Raw genomic sequence first — 19412 nt, 5'->3', positions numbered from 1 at the left:
AGTTTCAGCTTCAGCATCAGTCCTTCCAATGAACACCCAGGACTGATATCCTTTAAGATGGACTGGTTGGATCTCCTTGCAGTCCAAGGGACTCTCAAGAGTCTTCTCCAACACCACAGTTTGAAAGCATCAATTTTTCGGTGCTCACCTTTCTTCACAGTCCAACTCTCACATCCATACATGACCACTGGAAAAACCATAGCCTTGACTAGACAGACCTTTGTTGGCAAAGTAACATCTCTGCTTTTAATATGCTATGTAAGTTGGTCATAACTTTCCTTCCAAGGAGTAAGTGTCTTTTAGTTTCATGGCTGCAATCACCATCTGCAGTGATTTTGGAGCCCCCCAAAATAAAGTCTGACACTGTTTCCCCATATATTTCCCATGAAACGATGGGACCAGATGCCATGATCTTAGTTTTCTGAATGTTAAGCTTTAAGCCCACTTTTTCACTCTCCTCTTTCACTTTCATCAAGAGGCTCTTTAGTTATTCTTCACTTTCTGCCATAAGGGTGCTGTCATCTGCACATCTGAGGTTATTGATATTTCTCCCTGCAATCTTGATTCCAGCTTGTGCTTCCTCCAGCCCAGCATTCCTCATGATGTACTCTACATATAAGTTAAATAAGCAGGGTGACAATATACAGCCTTGACGTCCTCCTTTTCCTATTTGGAACCAGTCTGTTGTTCCATGTCAAGTAAAATGTATTTATTTATTTATTTTTGTCTGTGCTGGGTCTTCATTGCTGTATGTGAGCTTTCTCTAGTTGCAGCAAGTGGGGGCTATTCTTCATTGCAATGCTCAGACTTCTCATTGCAGTGGCTTCTTATATTGCAGAGCATGGACTCTAGGGTATATGGGCTTCAGTAGTTGTGACACACAGGCTCAGCAGTTACAGCTCACAGGCTCTAGAGTGTGGGCTCAGTAGTTGTATTGTGATACACAGGCTTAGTTGCCCCTTGGCATGTGGAAACTTCCCAGACCAGGGATCAAACCCATGTCCCCTGCATTGGCAGATGGATTCTTGACCACTGGACCACCAGGCATGTCCCTGATAAAACATTATTTCTGAGTATGTCTGTGAACTAAGATCCCAAATGTCTCACAAGCAAAAAATCAAACATAAAACAGAAGCAATGTTGTAACAAATTCAATAAAGACTAAAAATGGTCCACAGCAAAAAAAAAAAAAAAAAAAAATCTTAACAGAAATAACATTAAAAAGAATAAAATACTTAGGAATAAACTTAACCAAGGAGGTGAAAGACTTGTACAAAACATTGCTGAAAGAACTTAAAGAAGGCAAAAATAAATGGAAAGACATCACATGGTCATGGATTGGGAGACTTAGTATTGTTAAGAAAGCCATACTAACCAAAATCAATCTACAGATTTAATGCAATCTGTATCAAAATTTCAATGCCATTTTTTAAGGAAACAGAAAATTTCTTCCTAAATTTCATATGAAATTTCAAGTGATTCCAATTAGCCAAAACAATTTTGAAAAAGAAGAAAGTTGGAGGCATCATGTTTTCTGATTTCAAAGTATATTATAAAGCTACAGTATTCAAAACAGTCTATTACTGGTATAAAGATGGACAAATAGACCAAAAGAACAAAATAGAGAGCATAGAAATTAACCCTCGTGCATAGGATCAAATGATCTTCAACAAAGTTATGAAGACCACTCAATAGAAAAAGAGCAGTCAGTTTCTTCAACAAATGGTGTTAGACTGTTAATCAGCTATACCCTAATACAAAACAAAAAGTTTAAAATCTGTAAGAAAAAAAATAGAGGAAAATAATAGAATGGGAAAGACTAGATCTCTTCAAGAAAATTAGAGATACCAAGGGAACATTTCATGCAAAGATGGGCTCCATAAAGGACAGAAATGGGATGGACCTAACAGAAGCAGAAGATATTAAGAAGAGGTGGCAAGAATACACAGAAGAACTATACAAAAAAGGTCTTTACAACCCAGATAATCATGATGGTGTGATCACTCACCCAGAGCCAGACATCCTGGAATGTGAAGTCAAGTGGGCCTTAGGAAGCATCACTACGAACAAAGCTAGTGGGGGTGATGGAATTCCAGTTGAGCTATTTCAAATCCTAAAAGATGATGCTGTGAAAGTGCTACACTCAATACGCCAGCAAATTTGGAAAATTCAGCAGTGGCCATAGGACTGGAAAAGGTTGGTTTGCATTCCAATCCCAAAGAGAGGCAATGTCAGAGAAAGATCAGACTACCGCACAATTGCACTCATCTCACACGCTAGTAAAGTAATGCTCAAAATTCTCCAAGCCAGGCTTTAGCATTACGTGAATCATGAACTTCCAGATGTTCAAGCTGGTTTTAGAACAGGCAGAGGAACCAGAGATCAAATTGCCAACATTCAATGATCATTGAAAAAGCAAGAGAGTTCCAGAAAAACATCTATTTCTGCTTTATTGACTATTCCAAGGCCTTTGACTGTATGGATCACAATAAACTGTAGAATATTCTGAAAGAGATGGGAATACCAGACCACCTGACCTGCCTCTTGAGAAATCTGTATGCAGGTTAGGAAGCAACAGTTAGAACTGGACATGGAACAACAGACTGGTTCCAAATAGGGAAAGGAGTACATCAAGGCTGTATATTGTCACCCTGCTTATTTAACTTATATGTAGAGTATGTCATGAGAAACACTGGGCTGAATGAAGCACAAGCTGGAATCAAGATTGCAGGGGGAAATATCAAAAACCTCAGATATGCACATGACAGCACCCTTATGGCAGAAAGTGAAGAAGAACTAAAGAGCCTCTTGATGAAAGTGAAAGAGGAAAGTGAAAATTTTGGCTTAAAGTTCAACATTCACAAAACTAAGATTATGGCCTCCGGTCCCATCACTTCATAGCAAATAGATGGGCAAACTGGGGAAACAGTGTCAGGCTTTATTTTGGGGGGGCTCCAAAATCACTGCAGATGGTGATTGCAGCCATGAAATTAAAAGACGCTTACTTCTTGGGAGAAAAGTTGTGACCAACCTAGACAGCATATTAAAAAGCAGAGACATTACTTTGCCAACAAAGGTCCATCTAGTCAAGGCTATGGTTTTTCCAGTAGTCATGTATGGATGTGAGAGTTGGACTATAAAGAAAGCTGAGTGCCAAAGAATTGATGCTTTTGAACTGTGGTGTTAGAGAAGACTCTTGAGAGTCCCTTGGACTGCAAGGAGATCCAACCAGTCCATCCTAAAAGAGGTCAGTCCTGGGTGTTCATTGGAAGGACTGATGCTGAAGCTGAAACTCCAATACTTTGGCCATCTGATGCAACGAACTAGCTCATTTGAAAAGACCCTGACGCTGGGAAAGATTGAGGGCAGGAGAAAGGGACGACAGAGGATGAGATGGCTGGATGGCATCACTGACTCAATGGACATGAGTTGGGGTAAACTCTGGGAGTTGGTGATGGACAGGGAAGGCTGACGTGCTGCAGTCCATGGGGTCGCAAAGAGTAGGACACGACTGAGTGATGAACTGAACTGAAGGAAAAAAAATGGTGTTGGCAGAACTGAGCATTCATATGCAAAAGAATGAAATTGGACTCATATCAAATATAAAAATCAACTCAAAATGGATTTAGGATCTAGACATAAGAACTAAAACTATAAAATTCCTAGGAGGCTTAGGAGAAAAATTTTTATAACATTGGACTTGGCAATGATTTTTTGGATTTAACACTGAAACACAGGCAACAAAAACAAAAATAGACAAATCAAAATTATATCAAATTAATATATATATCAAAATTACCACATATCAAATTTATATCAAAATTAAAAACTTTTGTTCATCAAAGGACACAGTCAACAGAGTGAAAAGGCAATCTAAGAAGAAAATATTTCAAATCCTGTGTCTGATAAGGAGTTTTTATTTACATGGAATATACAAAGAACTCCTACAACTCAACAACAAAAATCAAATAATCCAATTTTTAAATACTTGAATAAACATTTGTCCAAAGATTAAATACAAATAGACAAAAAACATAAGAAAATATGCTCAACAACACTAATCATAGGAAAATGCAAAGCAAATCTACAAAGAGATATCATCTCACACCCATTTCTTTTTTAAAAAAAGAAAATAATAAGTTCTGACAAAGTTGTAGAGAAAATGGAAACCTGTTGGTGGCATTGTAAAATGGTGCATATTTGGAACATAGAAAACAGTATAGAGTTTCCTCAAAAAAACCTGAAAATAGAATTATCATATGATCCATCAATCCTATGTCTGAGTATATATCTAAAAGAATTGAAAGCAGGGCCTCAGAGAGATATTTGCATATAGTGTTTATAGCAGCACTATTCACAATATCCAATAGGTATAAGCAACTCAAGTAAGTGTACACTGGTGACTGGATAAAGAAAATGTAGTATATACATAAAATGGAGTATTATTCAGTCAAAAAACGGAAATCATATCACATTGTACAACATGGCTGAAACTTGATGACATTATGCTAAGCGAAATAAGCAAGTCACCAAAAGACAAATACTGTGTGATTCCACTTACATAAAGTACATAAAGAAGTCAAATTTAGAGAAACAAAAATAGAATGGGTGGTTACCAGGAGCTAGGAGGTGGGGAAATGGGAAAAGGAAGTGGGAAAATGGGTACAGAGCTTCAGACTTGCAGAAAGTTTTGTAGATCTGTTTCACCACAACATGAATTATACTTAACATTACTGAATTGTACACTTAAAATGGTTAAGGTAGTAAACTTGGTGTTATGTGTTTTATCATAATTTAAAAATTACATTTTATATAGTTAGTTTTTATATAAGATGGCTTTTTCCTCAACAAAAAAATATTTATTAAGCATATACTTTCTAATGAGTAACTAAAGGTAAAGGATACATCTCTTCTTATGTGATCACTTTTCCTTTTTTTTGTTAGGCATATATGAAACCTGTAAAAATCAACATCTTCAGTGGGTGTCAGATTCCAGGTGGAAGCAGTGTCTTTATATCAGCAATTCACTAGAGCCTTTTTCTCTTCTATGTAAATCCCTGTTATCAAATGTGTCACAATGGAATGCTTTTAAAAACAGTAAGGCTGTATATTTGCTGATGAGCACAGCTTTCTCTTCAGAAAATGCTTCCTTAGAGGAAGGTGAAAAATCACCAGAGATAGGTAAAGTATTCAGTGTCTTAATCTAACTTCATTACATATATATGAGTATATAGATTATCAAGTTATCAATGTAGTTCAATATCTTATGAAAAAACTAAAGGGAGGAATGTAACTATATAATAAGCACTTGTTATTTAATGTAATTCTCATTCCACATTTTTCTCCATTTTACTTTCCCTCCAGATTTTTGCCACAAAATACAATTATGTTATGCAAAACATGAACAGCCTTAGATATATTTCCTTTACTTTTATTTCTCTGGGATAACCAGAAATGGAATTGTTGGGTCAAAAGTATAGTTTTTATATTAATAGTTGCTTCCAGTTGCCTTCCTTGAAAGTCCATAATAACTTACATTTCCACCAGCAATATATGAGTGCTCCTTTTCAAAGAATAGCATTGATTCTTTTTAACTTTTACCAATCTGAAAAGTTTAAAGTCTTTAACTTTATCTGATTACTATCAAGTTTAAGTAAGTACTTTTCAGATGTAAGTACTTTTTGAGATGTTTGCCGACCATTTGAATTTGCTTGTTTACATACTTTGCCCATTTTCTACTCCATTGTTGATCATTTTTTTTGTCCATTTGTAATAACCCTATTAGTATAATGTTGTTGTTCGGTGGGTCAGTCATATCCAAATCATTGTGACCCTGTAGACTGCAGCACACCAGGCTTCCCTGTCCTTCACTATATCCTGGCTGCTGCTGCTGCTGCTAAGTCACTTCAGTCGTGTCTGACTCTGTGCGACCCCATAGATGGCAGCCCGCAAGGCTCCCCCGTCCCTGGGATTCTCCAGGCAAGAACACTGGAGTGGGAGCTTACCCACACTCGTGACCATTGAGTCACTGATGCCATCCAACCATCTCATCTTCTGACACCTCCTTCTCCTCCTGCCCTCAGTCTTTCCCAGTTTCAGGATCTTTTGCAATGAGTCAGCTCTTCATATCAGGTGACCAAAATATTAGAGTTTCAGCTTCAGCATCAGTCCTCCCAAACAGGGTTGATTTCCTTTAAGATTGACTGGTTTGATCTCCTTACAGTCCAAGGGATTCTCAAGAGTCTTCTCCAGCACCACAGTTCAAAAGCATCAGTTCTTTGGCACCCAGCCTTCTTTATGATCCAGCTATCACACCTGTATATGACTACTGGGAAAACCATAGCTTTGACAATACAGACATTTGTTGACAAAGTGATGTCTCTGCTTTTTAATACGCTGTCTAGGTTTGTCATAGCTTTTCTTACAAGGAGCAAGCGTCTTTTAATTTCATGGCTACAATCACTGTCCATAGTGATTTTGGAGCCCAAGAAAATAAAATCTGTCACGGTTTCCACTTTTTTCCCTTTGATTTGCCATGAAGTGATGGGACTGGATGCTGTTTTCTTAATTTTTGAATGTTGAGTTTTAAGCCAGCTTTTTCACTCTCCTCTTTCACCCTCATCAAGAGGCTCTTTAGTTCCTCTTCACTTTCTGCCATTAGAGTGGTATATATTTGAGGTTGTTCATCTTTCTTCTGGCAATCTTGATTCCAACTTGTGATTCATCCAGCCTGACATTTCACGTGATGTACTCTGCATAGAAGTTAAATAAGCACAGTGACAGTATACAGTCTTGTCGTCCTCCTTTTGGAATTTTGAACCAGTCAGTTGTTCCATGTCTGGTTCTAACTGTTGTTTATTGACCTACATACAGATTTCTCAGGAGGCAGCTAAGATGGTCTGGTATTCCCATCTCTTGAAGAATTTTCCACAGTTTTTTGTGATCCACACAGTCAAAGGCTTTAGTGTAGTTAATGAAGCAGTAGATGTTTTTCTGGAATCCCCTCGCTTTTTCTATGATCCAATGGATGCTGGCAATTTGATCTCTGGTTCCTCTGCCTTTTCTAAATCCAGCTGTACGTCTGGAAGTTCTCAGTTCATGTAGTGTTGAAGCCTAACTTGAAAGATGTTGAGCATTACCTTGCTAGCATGTGAAATGAGTACAGTTATACAATAATAAAATTATTTACTTAAAATTAATTAGCATAACATGGTATTGATTTTTGTCTTGTTAAAAATATTAAACAGCTCATTCAAATATTTTTCAAAATCTGTCATTGCTTATTGGATTTGTCTATAATATCTATAACATACAAGCGTTTAACTGTTTGTATAGTTATTTATGTCTGTCTTTTCTTTTACAATTTTTTCATTTCCAGTTCTGATTAAGAGGTTTTCTTCTTCTGCTAAAGTTTTCTCTTGGATTCATTATTGTTTTATTTTGTTGCATTTTGCACTAATCTATCTTGGATTCATTGTTTATTATGCCGTAAGATAAGAGTCGATATCTTTCATTTAAAGGCACTCTTTACTGACTTTTTGTTAAGTGAAGATCTTTTACTTTGCAAGTAACTGCAAGTTTATCCATTTTTAACTAGATGTTCATGTATTGTGGACTTTTTAAGATCAACAGAATATATCTTATCTATTTTAAAAAGCTATTTCTCTTATCTAAGTTGTATTTAAAGTTAGACTTTGAGGAAATAATGTAGAAATAAAAGATTGGTAGAAATGATAGCTGTGTATGGAATAGATGGAAATGAAAACTAGAAGTTTTCCCACCTTGCAAGAAAGTGTGATCCTGTGGTGACTGTATCAAAGGTAAGTGTGACTCTATCAAAGGTAAGAGGGGTCAAAAATTTTTAATGTATTTGTATAATATTCAGTTTTTCAAAAATTTGAAAATCATTGCATTTCGATTTGATCCTCATTTCTTATATCTGTTATAGGTAGATTCTGAACAGAAATCTCTAGCCTCTAGAGTTATTGTTTATATTTATTAGTTATTAGTTTATATTCTATTATATGAATAGAAATCTCTACCCTCTAGTTATTAATTCATAAACAATATATATTCAGGATTAGGTCATAAAATATTAACTCTGCCCTTTGCTTCTCATTTTTTTTCCTTCTGTCATCCATCATTCTTCAACCATTTCACTAGAGACGAGTTGAAAGTTAAGTCTAACTTAAGATATACCTCTTTTACAATATTAAAAATAGTTAGCAATGCCTGAAATCTCACAGAAATCTCACTTTAAAAGAAGCTAGCAGTGTTTTAAACAAAACCTCACAATTTTATAGTGAAAAAAAAAAATCGTTGTATTACCTTTTGGTGATCCAAAGTATTTTATTGTTAATCTCAGTTTCTCTAAATTTTATCTAGCTCAAGTTTTTAATGAAAATGAAGAAATATACAGTTCTATAAATTTTCCGTGGGAGAAACTCACTCCATTTCAAAGACTTATTTTGGTAAGATGTGTTATGAGAAAATATTGATGTTCTAAATGTTTTGAGCATTTTATCAGTAACTTAAACTCTTTAAATTTTAAACTTTTATGAGCAAAATATATAGATTTTGCAATCTAATATTTAGTAAACATTACTACTAGGGAAAAGCACTTACATTCCATTTTAATGTGCTTTTATGTGGCGGAAGTTCAATTAGAGTAACAAATATTCTTAGCATCTTTCTGCACCCTTATTCATTCCTCCCTAGAAAGGAGGAAGGACTTGTCACATAGGTAATCTGAGAGATAAAATCAGTGTGCATAGCTTAACCCTTCTCCCCTGTCCCTTTGGGGATTAGCCTTTCTGCAAAAATCATAATTTCTGCTCTGCTTCTCAATGCCATAAATTGTACAAGAACGTACCAGGGCCTTTTAGGGAAAAGTCAAAGACTGCCCAGCACTGCTTGTGACAGAAAAGTCTGCCGAATTCTACGGTTTAGTATCAGGAAGTACACCCACCTAAACCATATCCACCACCTTGGCCTGTGTTGATAATAAATGTGGTATTTTCCTTGATTCCTCTGTTAGTCAATGCCTCAGAATCTGGCTGTGAGGTTGGCACGTTAGGGATGTGAATGGGTGTCATTTGTGAGCCCCTTAAAGTAAGTAAATGTTAGCATGTACTCAGCAGTTTTAATAAATTATTTCATTTAATCTTCATAATCATCTTGGGGGTAGACATTATTATTTCCCCTTTTTATAGAATGCCTAATTGAGCCAGGACTGAAACTCAGACAGTTTGACTCTGAAATCTGTGCTTTTACCAGTAACACCATATTATACTTTCCAAAGTAGATCATTTGAAGTAGATTTTTCTAAATTTGCCCTTATCACCTCAAACAATCTTTAATTTTCACATTTAGCCTCTAGTTTAGGGAGGAGGAAATCCCTCCTCTTGTTTCCCTTTTCCTTTAACTTCCTGAAAATGCCAGCCTAAACAGCCAATCATCTTTCTTTTGGTTTCTGCCTTAAATTTTATTTTTACATCACTTTAAAATTTACTCACAACGTTGCAGAAAAAGATTGCACCTGACTTACAGACAATTTTTATTGGGCCTGTGGTTTTGTTCTCTCAATATTTCAAGTACAATTTATCACTAAACAAGTGAATTTGAGCCTTTGGAGATCTTTCTTATAAAATTTCAAAATCTCCAATAAAGATAATCAAAATAGCAGAGACTATTTTAAATATTCTATGTCCTTATATCTTAAAGTGAGTTGTTTCCTTTCCAACTTTTTATTGTGGCGTAGTGTACATTCATTATTTCATTTACTCCTGATAATAATCCCTCTTAAATTTATTTAAATATAAAGTTCAGTGGCAGTAAGTACATTTACAAGATTGTGAAAACTCACCTCTAGCCACTTCTAGAAATTTTTATCATCCCAGACACTGTACCAAATAATTCCCCATTATTTCTTCCCATTAGACCATGGCAACTACCCTTCTACTTTCTGTCTCTCTGAACTTGCCTATTCTGTTGTTATTTTTGTTCAGTCATTAAGGCATGTCCAACTCTTTACAACCCCACAAACTTCAGCTCACCAGATTCCTGTCCTTCACTATCTCCCCAAGTTTGCCTAAATTCATGCCCATTGAGTCAGTGATGCTATCTAACCATCTTACTCTCTGCTACCTCCTTCTCCTTTGGCCTTGTATTTTTTCCAACATCAGGGTCTTTTCCAATGAGTTGGCTCCTCGCATCAGGTGACCAAAGTATTGGAGCTTCAGCATCAGTGCTTCCAATGAATATTCAGGGTTGATTTCCTTTAGGATTGACTGGTTTGATCTCCTTGCAGTCCAAGGGACTCTCAAGAGTCTTCTCCAGCACCACAACTCCAAAACATCAATTTTTGGCACTTAGCTATCTTTATGGTTCCACTCTCACATCTATACATGACTACCAGAAAACCGTAGCTTTGACTATATGGACCTTTGGCAAAGTATTGTCTCTGCTTTTTAATACACTGTCTAGGTTTGTCATAGCTTTTCTTACAAGGAGCAAGCACTTTTTAATTTCATGGCTGCAGTCACTGTCCACAGTGACTTTGGAGTCCAAGGAAATAAAATCTGTCACTGCATCCACTTTTTCCCTTTCTATTCACCATGAAGTGACAGGACTGGATGCCATTATCTTATTTTTTGAATGCTGAGTTTTAAGCCAGCTTTTTCACTCTCCTCTTTGACTGTCATCAAGAGGCTCTTCAGTTCCTCTTTACTTTCTTCCATTAGAGTTGTATCATCTGCATATCTTAGGTTGTTGATATTTCTCCCATAAATCTTGATTCCAGCTTGTGATTCATCCTGCCCGACATTTCACATGCTGTACTCTTCATGGAAGTTAAATAAGCACGGTGACAATATACAGGCTTGACCTACTCCTTTCCCAATTTTGAATCAGTCCATTGTTCCATGTCCAGTTCTAACTGTTGCTCTTGACCTGCAAACAGGTTCTCAGGAGGAAGATAAGGTGGCCCGGTATTCCCATCTCTTGAAGAATTTTCCACAGTTTTTTGTGATCCACACAGTCAAAGGCTTTAGTGTAGTCAATGAAGCAGTAGATGTTTTTCTGGAATCCCCTTGCTTTCTCTATGATCCAGCAAATGTTGGCAATTTGATCTCTGGTTTCTCTGCCTTTTCTAAATCCACCTTGTACATCTGGAATTTCTCAGTTGAAGCCTAGTTTGAAGAATTTTGAGCATAACCTTACTAACATGTAATGGTTCAATTGTACAGTAGTTTGAACATTCTTTGGCATTGCCTTCCTTTGGGATTGGAATGAATACTGATCTGGATCACAGCCTTGTCATGGCAAAGGGGCTTGCATAACTCTATGAAGTTATGAGCCATGCCTTGCAGGGCCACCCAAGACAGACAGGTCATAGTGAAGAGTTCTGACAAAACATAGTCCACCGGAGAAGGGAATGGCAAACCACTGTAGTATTCTTGCAGCAAGAACCCCATGAACAGTATGCCTATTATCGATACTTCATATAAGTGGAATCATGCAACATTTATCTTTTTGTGTCTGACTTATTTCATTTAATGTCTTCAAGTTCCATCCATGTTGCAGCATGTGTCAGAATTTTTTCAGAGCTGAGTACTATTGCATTGTATCAAATGCCACATTTTGTTTATCCATTCATCTGTCCAAGGACGCTTGGGCTGTTTCCGCCTTTTGGCTGCTGCAATTGATGCTACTAGAACATTGGTATATACATTTGTAGGGGTTTTTTTGTTTTTATTTTTCTTTGGGTTTGGTTTTTTCTTCTTTTGAGCCAAAATTTTCAACTTGAGAAATTTGACATAAAAATCCAGATTTCCAGCATTTATTAAAAAATTAAAAGTTCAGCTAATACTTGGCCCAAAATCATCCATAGAGATAGCGAGAGCTGAGTACTTTCTGCCCTTTTGGAGCAGTGTATCATAATCTTCTTCACTGCTCCCAATTATTTCCTGACACTGAAGTTGAATGCTATTTGCCGTTTAACATCATATTTGCATAACTTTTTATTATACAGGAGAATTATTTTTCTTCAGCCCAACCCACTTCTCCAGTTTATGTTATCCACCTGACAACTTTAGACATGTTTGTGGATTATTGATGCAATTATGACATTAAGATGTATTTAGCTATATTAACTGACAAATGCAGAATACTTAACAGTCTGTATATTAAAAACTCCATTTGTGGGGGAAAAAAGAACAGGTTAGAGAGATGTTCATTTGTATATATAAAATATAAAGAACAATAAGAAACAAATAGTGGTTATCTAGGAAATAGGGTCTTCATATTTCAATTTATACTTTTTTAGAAATTTTATGTAACAAGTTATATAGCAAGTATTATTTGAATTTTATGTAACAAGAAGTATGTATTACCTTAACAAAAAAATTAACTACATTTTAAAACCCATGCTACATTACTCTCCCCCATTAAGCTCCAAGTGGTTTTAGTTTATCAACTAGCAACTTTATGAGTATAGTCATCCTATTTACCAAATTCAGGGTCAGAAGACATGGTCTGATAAAATGTTAAGTGTATGTATAGGGAAATTGAGTTTAAATATTTGAAACTGGGTCTGACCTGTAAGAGTTAGAAATTGCCTCTTATGAGATTTAGAATATACTAGGGAGAAGAGTCAACCTAGAGAAGGATGATATCATGGAGCTTCACAGGGGCAAGGACTTTGTCCAGTTTATTCACTTCCCTCCATTTATATAACCCATTGGACAGAAAAGAGGGGAAAAGATGACAATGAGGAGATATGGACATGGGGAAATTTTTCAGAACTATATGAAGCTTCTTAGAAAAGAGCTAATAAAATTTATTTCAATGAAATCCATTTCTTCTAACTTCTCTTTCTTTCCCACTACCCACCTCCCCCAAATTTCTTGGGGTTAAAAATTACAAAAGTGGAGAAATTCAATAAATGTTTGCTTGATTAATAAAATAAAGAAGGAACCAGCAGCATAATGGTGACAAAAGATGACAATCACTTTGGGATGGGGAATACATGTATATCCATGGCTGATTCATGTCAATGTATGACAAAAACCACTACGATATTGTAAAGTGATTAGCCTCCAACTAATAAAAAAATAAATAAAATAAAATAAAATAAAAAAGACAATCACACTGGGGAGACAGAGTCTTAGCAGTGATGGACCACAACTCATGGTGTTTCACTTGGTTGATTCTCACACTTTCATAACTGGAAATACTGAGTGAACTCTGTCAGACCCCAGATTCTATGTATGCTGCCAGTTTTCATTTTTGAAAATGCATATGTTTCAATTAGTTAAAAATTTGAGATTAATTTTTCCAAAGGATACAGAAAAGAGCAAACTCAACATAATGAGTTTATATTAGGTGTTCTTTTAAATATGTGAACTTGCCAATAGTTGATGGTTTTTGACGATGACCCATGGTTCAATCTCGTACCTCCACACAGACTCACAGACAATTACAGTTTTAATTTTGCCTTAAATGATGGAGTCTCTGAAAATGCTCAGCACAGAATGTATGATCATTCTGTAAAGAAATAGCACATAAGTGATTAGTTTAAAGCAGTTTTCATGGAAAATGTCTGAAATTTGCAATGATTTCCAGTGGATGAATTTGTATTTACCACATGTATACTGTTTGCAAAACCTTTCAGTCCCTCTAGAGTTCTCTGCAGATGTGTGCTCAGTTTGTTTAAACACACAAATATTGTGCTATTGATTTTCATTTTATTAATGGAAGAGCTAGTAGTTTTCCAACTATGCTAGCCTGGATTTTCATCCTCTAATATCATGGTGTTTTTCTTGCTCTAGATATGTATGGCAGAGCAGGAAAAAAACCCAGGGGCATGGTCTCTTTTTGCAGAGTCAGGGACCATAACTTGGATTTGCACGTACAAAGTAAGATCACAGAGTGTGAAAGATAGAGGCACCAGATGGCCCTGGCATCTAGGAAGGACCATAGGATGGCCAAGAGCAGTGGTGGCAGCTTTCCCACCACACATAGACTCCCCTCGCCATCACATTTTCCCAACGCAAGGAATACCGCAAAACTTTTGAAGGGCAACCTAAATACTAAATACTTCTTAGTTTGTTTCCTCTTACCACAGGGGATATTCCCTTGGGTAGTTTTTAAAGTTATTTATCTATAATGGTTTCTTTCTTAGATAAAAATTCTTAGACCAGAAGGTTTAAAGAATTCTGTGAAAAGGTTTATAACTGAAAAAATAGGAAATGAATATATTCACAGTACTGGAACCAGTTTGAAGGAATCGTATGAAGAATCCAATGCCAGAACTCCACTGATACTTATTCACTCCCATGGTAAGCTACTTGTGAACAGTTAAGATGACATGATGATGTTTTTCAAAAGATGTAGAGAAGTAGGTTCTGTGTGAGGGTGTTCTGTGTTTAAAATATTCCCCTATTCTTAAATATTTGGGGAAATTGTCCTATTCTTGAATATCTTAAAGAATTGGGCTTCCCTGGTGGCTCAGATGGTAAAGCATCTGCCTGCAATGCTGGAGACTCAGGTTACATCCCTGGGTCGGGAGGATCTCCTGGAGAAGGAAATGGCAACCCGCTTCAGTACTCTTGCCTGGAAAATTCCATGGACGGAGGAGCCTGGTAGGCTATAGTCCATGGGGTTGCTAAGAGTTGGACCTGACTGAGCGACTTCACTAAATATCTTAAAACTGTAAACTATATTAAGAATGAATCTTTCAAACAGATTCACAGGTATAGAGAACAAACTCGTGGATATCAGTGGAAAGAATGAAGAGGGGAGGGACAAGTTGAGGTGGAGGACTGGGAGGTGCAAACTACAGTGTATAAAATAAATAAGCTACAAGGATATAATGTACAACAGAGGGAATACAGACAGTATTTTATGATAACTATAAATGAACTATAACCTTTAAGAATTATGAATCACTCTGTATACATCTAAAAGTTATTTACATCATTATTGTACATCAACTATATCTCAATTTAAAAAAAAGCAAATAAAGCAGTAACACATTTAAAAAAAAGAATGAGGAGTGTGCTCAGAGCAGAGGGCCTGAAGAAATGGCTCGTCTGTTTATAACACACCCGACAGGAATCTGGATTCACCGTGACGAGGGGCACAAAACGTGTGGTCTTCCTCTGAGCAGAAACCCGACACGTGTACCCCTGCACCTGCTCGTGGCTGCTGGGCGGGGCCAGTACTGGACGGAAAGCCACAGCACGTGGTGGGGCAGCTTGCCACCGCAGCCTGTCCGCTCCACGCCTGGGCGGGCCAGGGTGGCCTCATAAATGGTCTGAATCTCTCATTTCAAGGAGAAAGAGAAAGATCCAACTGTATGCCATTCTGCAAAAGGCATACTGGAGACAGTAAAAAGATGAGTGGTTGTCAGGAGTTTGTAGAGAGGAATGTACAGAGTACAGACGTTCTCATGAGCAGTGAAAGTACTTTGAGAGACATTACAATGATGGATATATGTGGTCATACTTTTGTCCAAACGCATAGAATATGCAACACTGCTCTGCTCATTAAAGTGAACCCTAAGCTGAACTGGGGATGTTTTGATTATATGTCAATGTAGTCATCTTTGGTCTAAAAAGAAAAAAAAAAAAGGTACCATTCTGTTTCATGTGAGGGGAGGGAGTATATGGAGAATTGCTGTATGTTCTTGTCAAGTTTTACTGTAAACCTAAAACTGCTTTTAAAAAAGAAAAAGGTCTCCGAAAAAAAAAAAAAAATCTCTCAGGACAGACATTTTTGGCAAAACTTTTTTCGCTTTTATGTATGTATACATATTACATATGTGTGTGTGTTTGCTGGATTGTGATATAAAATACTATAAAGTTCACATTTTAAAGTGAAAAAAAATGACTAAAAATGTAAAAGAACAAGAAAAATGAGTTGTCCCAGATTCATGAATATGAGAAAATTTATCAGGGCTAGTTTTATATGCAGAAAATACCTCCCAAACAGACATATTATTGATATGAAATTTGGGATTACCCTTGCTTTATTAACAATTTTAATTCATATTGACTTGTGAAAAAATGTTATAAGATTATCAGAAATACCTCTGTTGATTGTATGTTTGTGTGCTTCAAGACTTCAAATGCATTTTTTTTTCTTTATCTTGTCTTTGCTCTACAGACCCTAAGCAAAATACTTTCTTCATTTATTTTCTGCCTTTCATTATCTTCACATCAAACATGTCTTTAGAACTCACCATTTTCAGACTTTGATTCTATTAGGAAAAGCCTTGTTCAAAGTGTCCCCATGTAGAGGCTTTCTCATCTAAACTTTTCCACGTAAAGCAGCTGGCTATATGCCCGACACACTCATAACAGTGCCGTCTATTTCTTGAAAACTTAGCCTGACATGGCAGCTAGGGCTGTGGCCATCACATCTATGTTCCAAACATCTGTCACCCTGTTAGACTGGGCTTGACATATACACACTACATACAATAAAACAGATAACTAATAAAGAACCTACTGTATAGCACAGGAAACTCTGCTCAGTATTCTGTAGTGACCTATATGGGACCTATATGGGAAAAAGAGTGGCTGTATACTATATATGTATAAGTAATTCACTTTGCTGCACAGAATGGAAGATAGCACAACATTTAAAAAACTTTGCTGCCAAAGCTTTTTCACAAAACATAAGGTGCTCATTCCTAGCTGCATGAAAGGCTAAAGATGAAGTATTTTAGCTGGGCACATGGCCATTTGGAGTAACACCAGGGTTCCGCTATCGAGGAGGAAGGGACAAGTAACTGCTGGAGTAAACAGCCCACAATCACTGCTGTAGTAGGATCACCCCATCTGTCACCCCATTAGATTGGGTTTGACATATACACACTGTACATAATAAAACCGGTAACTAATAAAGAACCTACTGTGTAGCACAGGGAACTCTACTCAATGCTCTGTAATGACCTAAATGGGAATAGAATCTGAAAAAGAGTGGCTATGTATATACATATACGTGTGTGTATATATATAAGTGACTCACTTTGATAAACAGCAGAAACTAACAAAGCATTGTAAATCAACTCTACTCCAATAAAAATTAATTTTGCAAAAAAGAAAATGGAAGAGCCAAATTTTGAGCTCTACCTTCTGATTTAAAAGACTAGTTTTTCCATTATGTGTACACCTTTCCCCACTACCACTTAATAAAAGCTAGAATGTATTTCTGAAGAGGGGATTAAATGACTTTACAATAGTATGTACTTTTCCATGTTGTTTTACAGGGATCGACCTCACCAATACTCTCCTGAAATTTGCACAAGAGTTAATGGGAACAACCAGTCATGTGACCATGATTTCTTTGGGCCGTGGCCAGGCAGCTAAAGCAGAAGCCCTCATTGTTAAGGCCTTAACCAAAACAGAGCAATGGGTCTTCCTCCAGAACTGCCATCTTGCAGCATCGTTTATGCCAAGGCTCTGCACTATTGTAGAATCGTAAGAGTTTTACATTTATTTGTAAGGGCTTTGCAGGTGGCTCAATGGTAAAGAATCCACCAGCCAATGCAGGAACTAGAGGACCCTTGGGTTCAATCTCTGAGTCGGAAAGATCCCCTGGAGAAGGAAATGGCAACCCACTCCAGTATTCTTGCCTGGAAAATCCCATGTTCACAGGGGCCTGATGGGCTATAGTCCATTGGGTGGCAAAAAATCAGACATGACCAAGCAACTGAGCACCCATGCACGCATAAGGGATCAGAATATTATCAAAATGAGTTAAAACTGGAAATAGCAATGTACAACTGTGCTTAACCAGTGATAAAATAAAGTGTTAGGCCACTCAGAGGTAACTTAGGCTACCTTATGAAGGTTCTCTTTTCTCCAAGAACTTGAAAGATACACTAGGAATATATCACTTTTTATTAGAAGAAAAGACCTCTTTAATTTTTACTTTCCATCCAGTTAATCAGTTTCTCTTTCTCCCCTTCTCAAACTCTCAATAGATATACACTTGTACATACACATGTATATAGAAATGCACACGTGACATAGTTTGTAATATCCTATTGCTTCCACACAGCAGAATATAATACCTCATATCCATATTTCCCAGGTGGTGCTAGTGGTAAAGAACCTGCCTACCAATGCAGGAGAATTAAGAGTCATGGGTTGGATCCTGGGTCAGGAAGATCCCCTAGAAGAGGACATGGCAACCCACTCCAGTATTCCTGCCTGGAGAATCCCATGGACAGAGAAGCTTGGCAGACTACAGTCTGTAGGCTTGCAAAGAGTTAGACCCAAGTGAAACAACAAGCACAGCATCCATAATTTCAGTGATCATTTTCTTTATGGGCTGTATTTGGTACTTATTCTGACTTACTCTAGTTCAACCCACTGGCTGTTTTCTTCCAAAGTACTTGCTGACTCAAGCAAAACTTCCCATAGTTTCCGCCTTCTTCTTTGCAGTGAAAATATTTGGGAATAGAATGCTCTAACATTGCTTGAAGAATTAGCAAAGTGTTGAGTTAGCAATGTTTTAACAAATTGCATTCTATAGCTTTTTCCCCAGATTTGCATTTCTGTCTGCTTTACTGAGTATGGCCAATACTGTATCTAAAAGTGCTTTTAAATGAGGGTCTCTGCTTCTTCATGCTGTTACTCTTCTGCTGTGAGCATCCACAAGGGAATTATGAAGCCAAAATGCAGCTGTCTGGCTTAAATTTCTAAAACCCTTACTAATATTATGCATTCTGTTCTCAGACTATTATTCTTTAAGCAGTTTAAAAACTATTTCCTAATTTCACTTTTTCACATTTGTTTCATTACTTGAGTCAGAAGATGAAGATTACTTAATTTTATGATTTCAATAGATGCAAACTCTGAAATATGACACAATAATTTCTACTAGATTTTTCATTATTAATTCAAAAAATATTTGTAGGAAACCTACTATTTGCCAAAAATCATTCTAGAGACTAAAGATACAGCACGGACCAGACAGTCACTGTATCAGCTTTCAAAAAGTGTATTAAGACAGAAAGGAGCAATAGAATGGTAGATAGCACTGCATCATTTTTTTTTAAATTAATAAAATGTTCTTCAGAACAGTTTCAAAAGCTTAATAAGAGTAATTGATTATCATTAAAAGTATGCTATATAACCAGTTGTCTGAGGAGGCCTTACAGATAGCTGAGCAAAGAAGAGAAGCAAAAGACAAAGGAGGAAAGGAAAGATATTCCCATCTGAATGCAGAGTTCCAAAGAGTAGCAAGGAGAGATAAGAAAGCCTTCCTCAGTGACCAATGCAAAGAAATAGAGGAAAACAAAAGAATGAGAAAGACTAGAGATCTCTTCAAGAAAATAAGAGATATCAAGGGAATATTTCTTGCAAAGATGGGCACAATAAAGGACAGAAATGGTATAG

General features: G+C 36.7%; 1 protein-coding gene and 1 non-coding gene across 2 annotated transcripts in view; both read left to right on the top strand.

Moving 5' to 3' along the window:
- Positions 1-19412, top strand: part of DNAH14 (dynein axonemal heavy chain 14) — a 400834-nt gene that overhangs the window by 332925 nt on the left and 48497 nt on the right. Inside the window, exons 72-75 of the mRNA XM_070474451.1 lie at positions 4945-5181; positions 8386-8471; positions 14183-14339; positions 17276-17486. Of these exons, the coding sequence (XP_070330552.1) occupies positions 4945-5181; positions 8386-8471; positions 14183-14339; positions 17276-17486 (691 nt within the window). The remainder of the gene's footprint in view (positions 1-4944; positions 5182-8385; positions 8472-14182; positions 14340-17275; positions 17487-19412) is intronic.
- LOC139037599 (small nucleolar RNA SNORA11) lies at positions 15053-15182 on the top strand. The gene has a single exon (XR_011490481.1). It is a non-coding gene; the product is annotated as a small nucleolar RNA SNORA11 (small nucleolar RNA).

The sequence above is a fragment of the Odocoileus virginianus genome, chromosome 11 (assembly GCF_023699985.2).
Source record: "Odocoileus virginianus isolate 20LAN1187 ecotype Illinois chromosome 11, Ovbor_1.2, whole genome shotgun sequence".
Taxonomy (NCBI): domain Eukaryota; kingdom Metazoa; phylum Chordata; class Mammalia; order Artiodactyla; family Cervidae; genus Odocoileus; species Odocoileus virginianus.
This window is presented reverse-complemented; position numbering and strand designations above follow the sequence as displayed.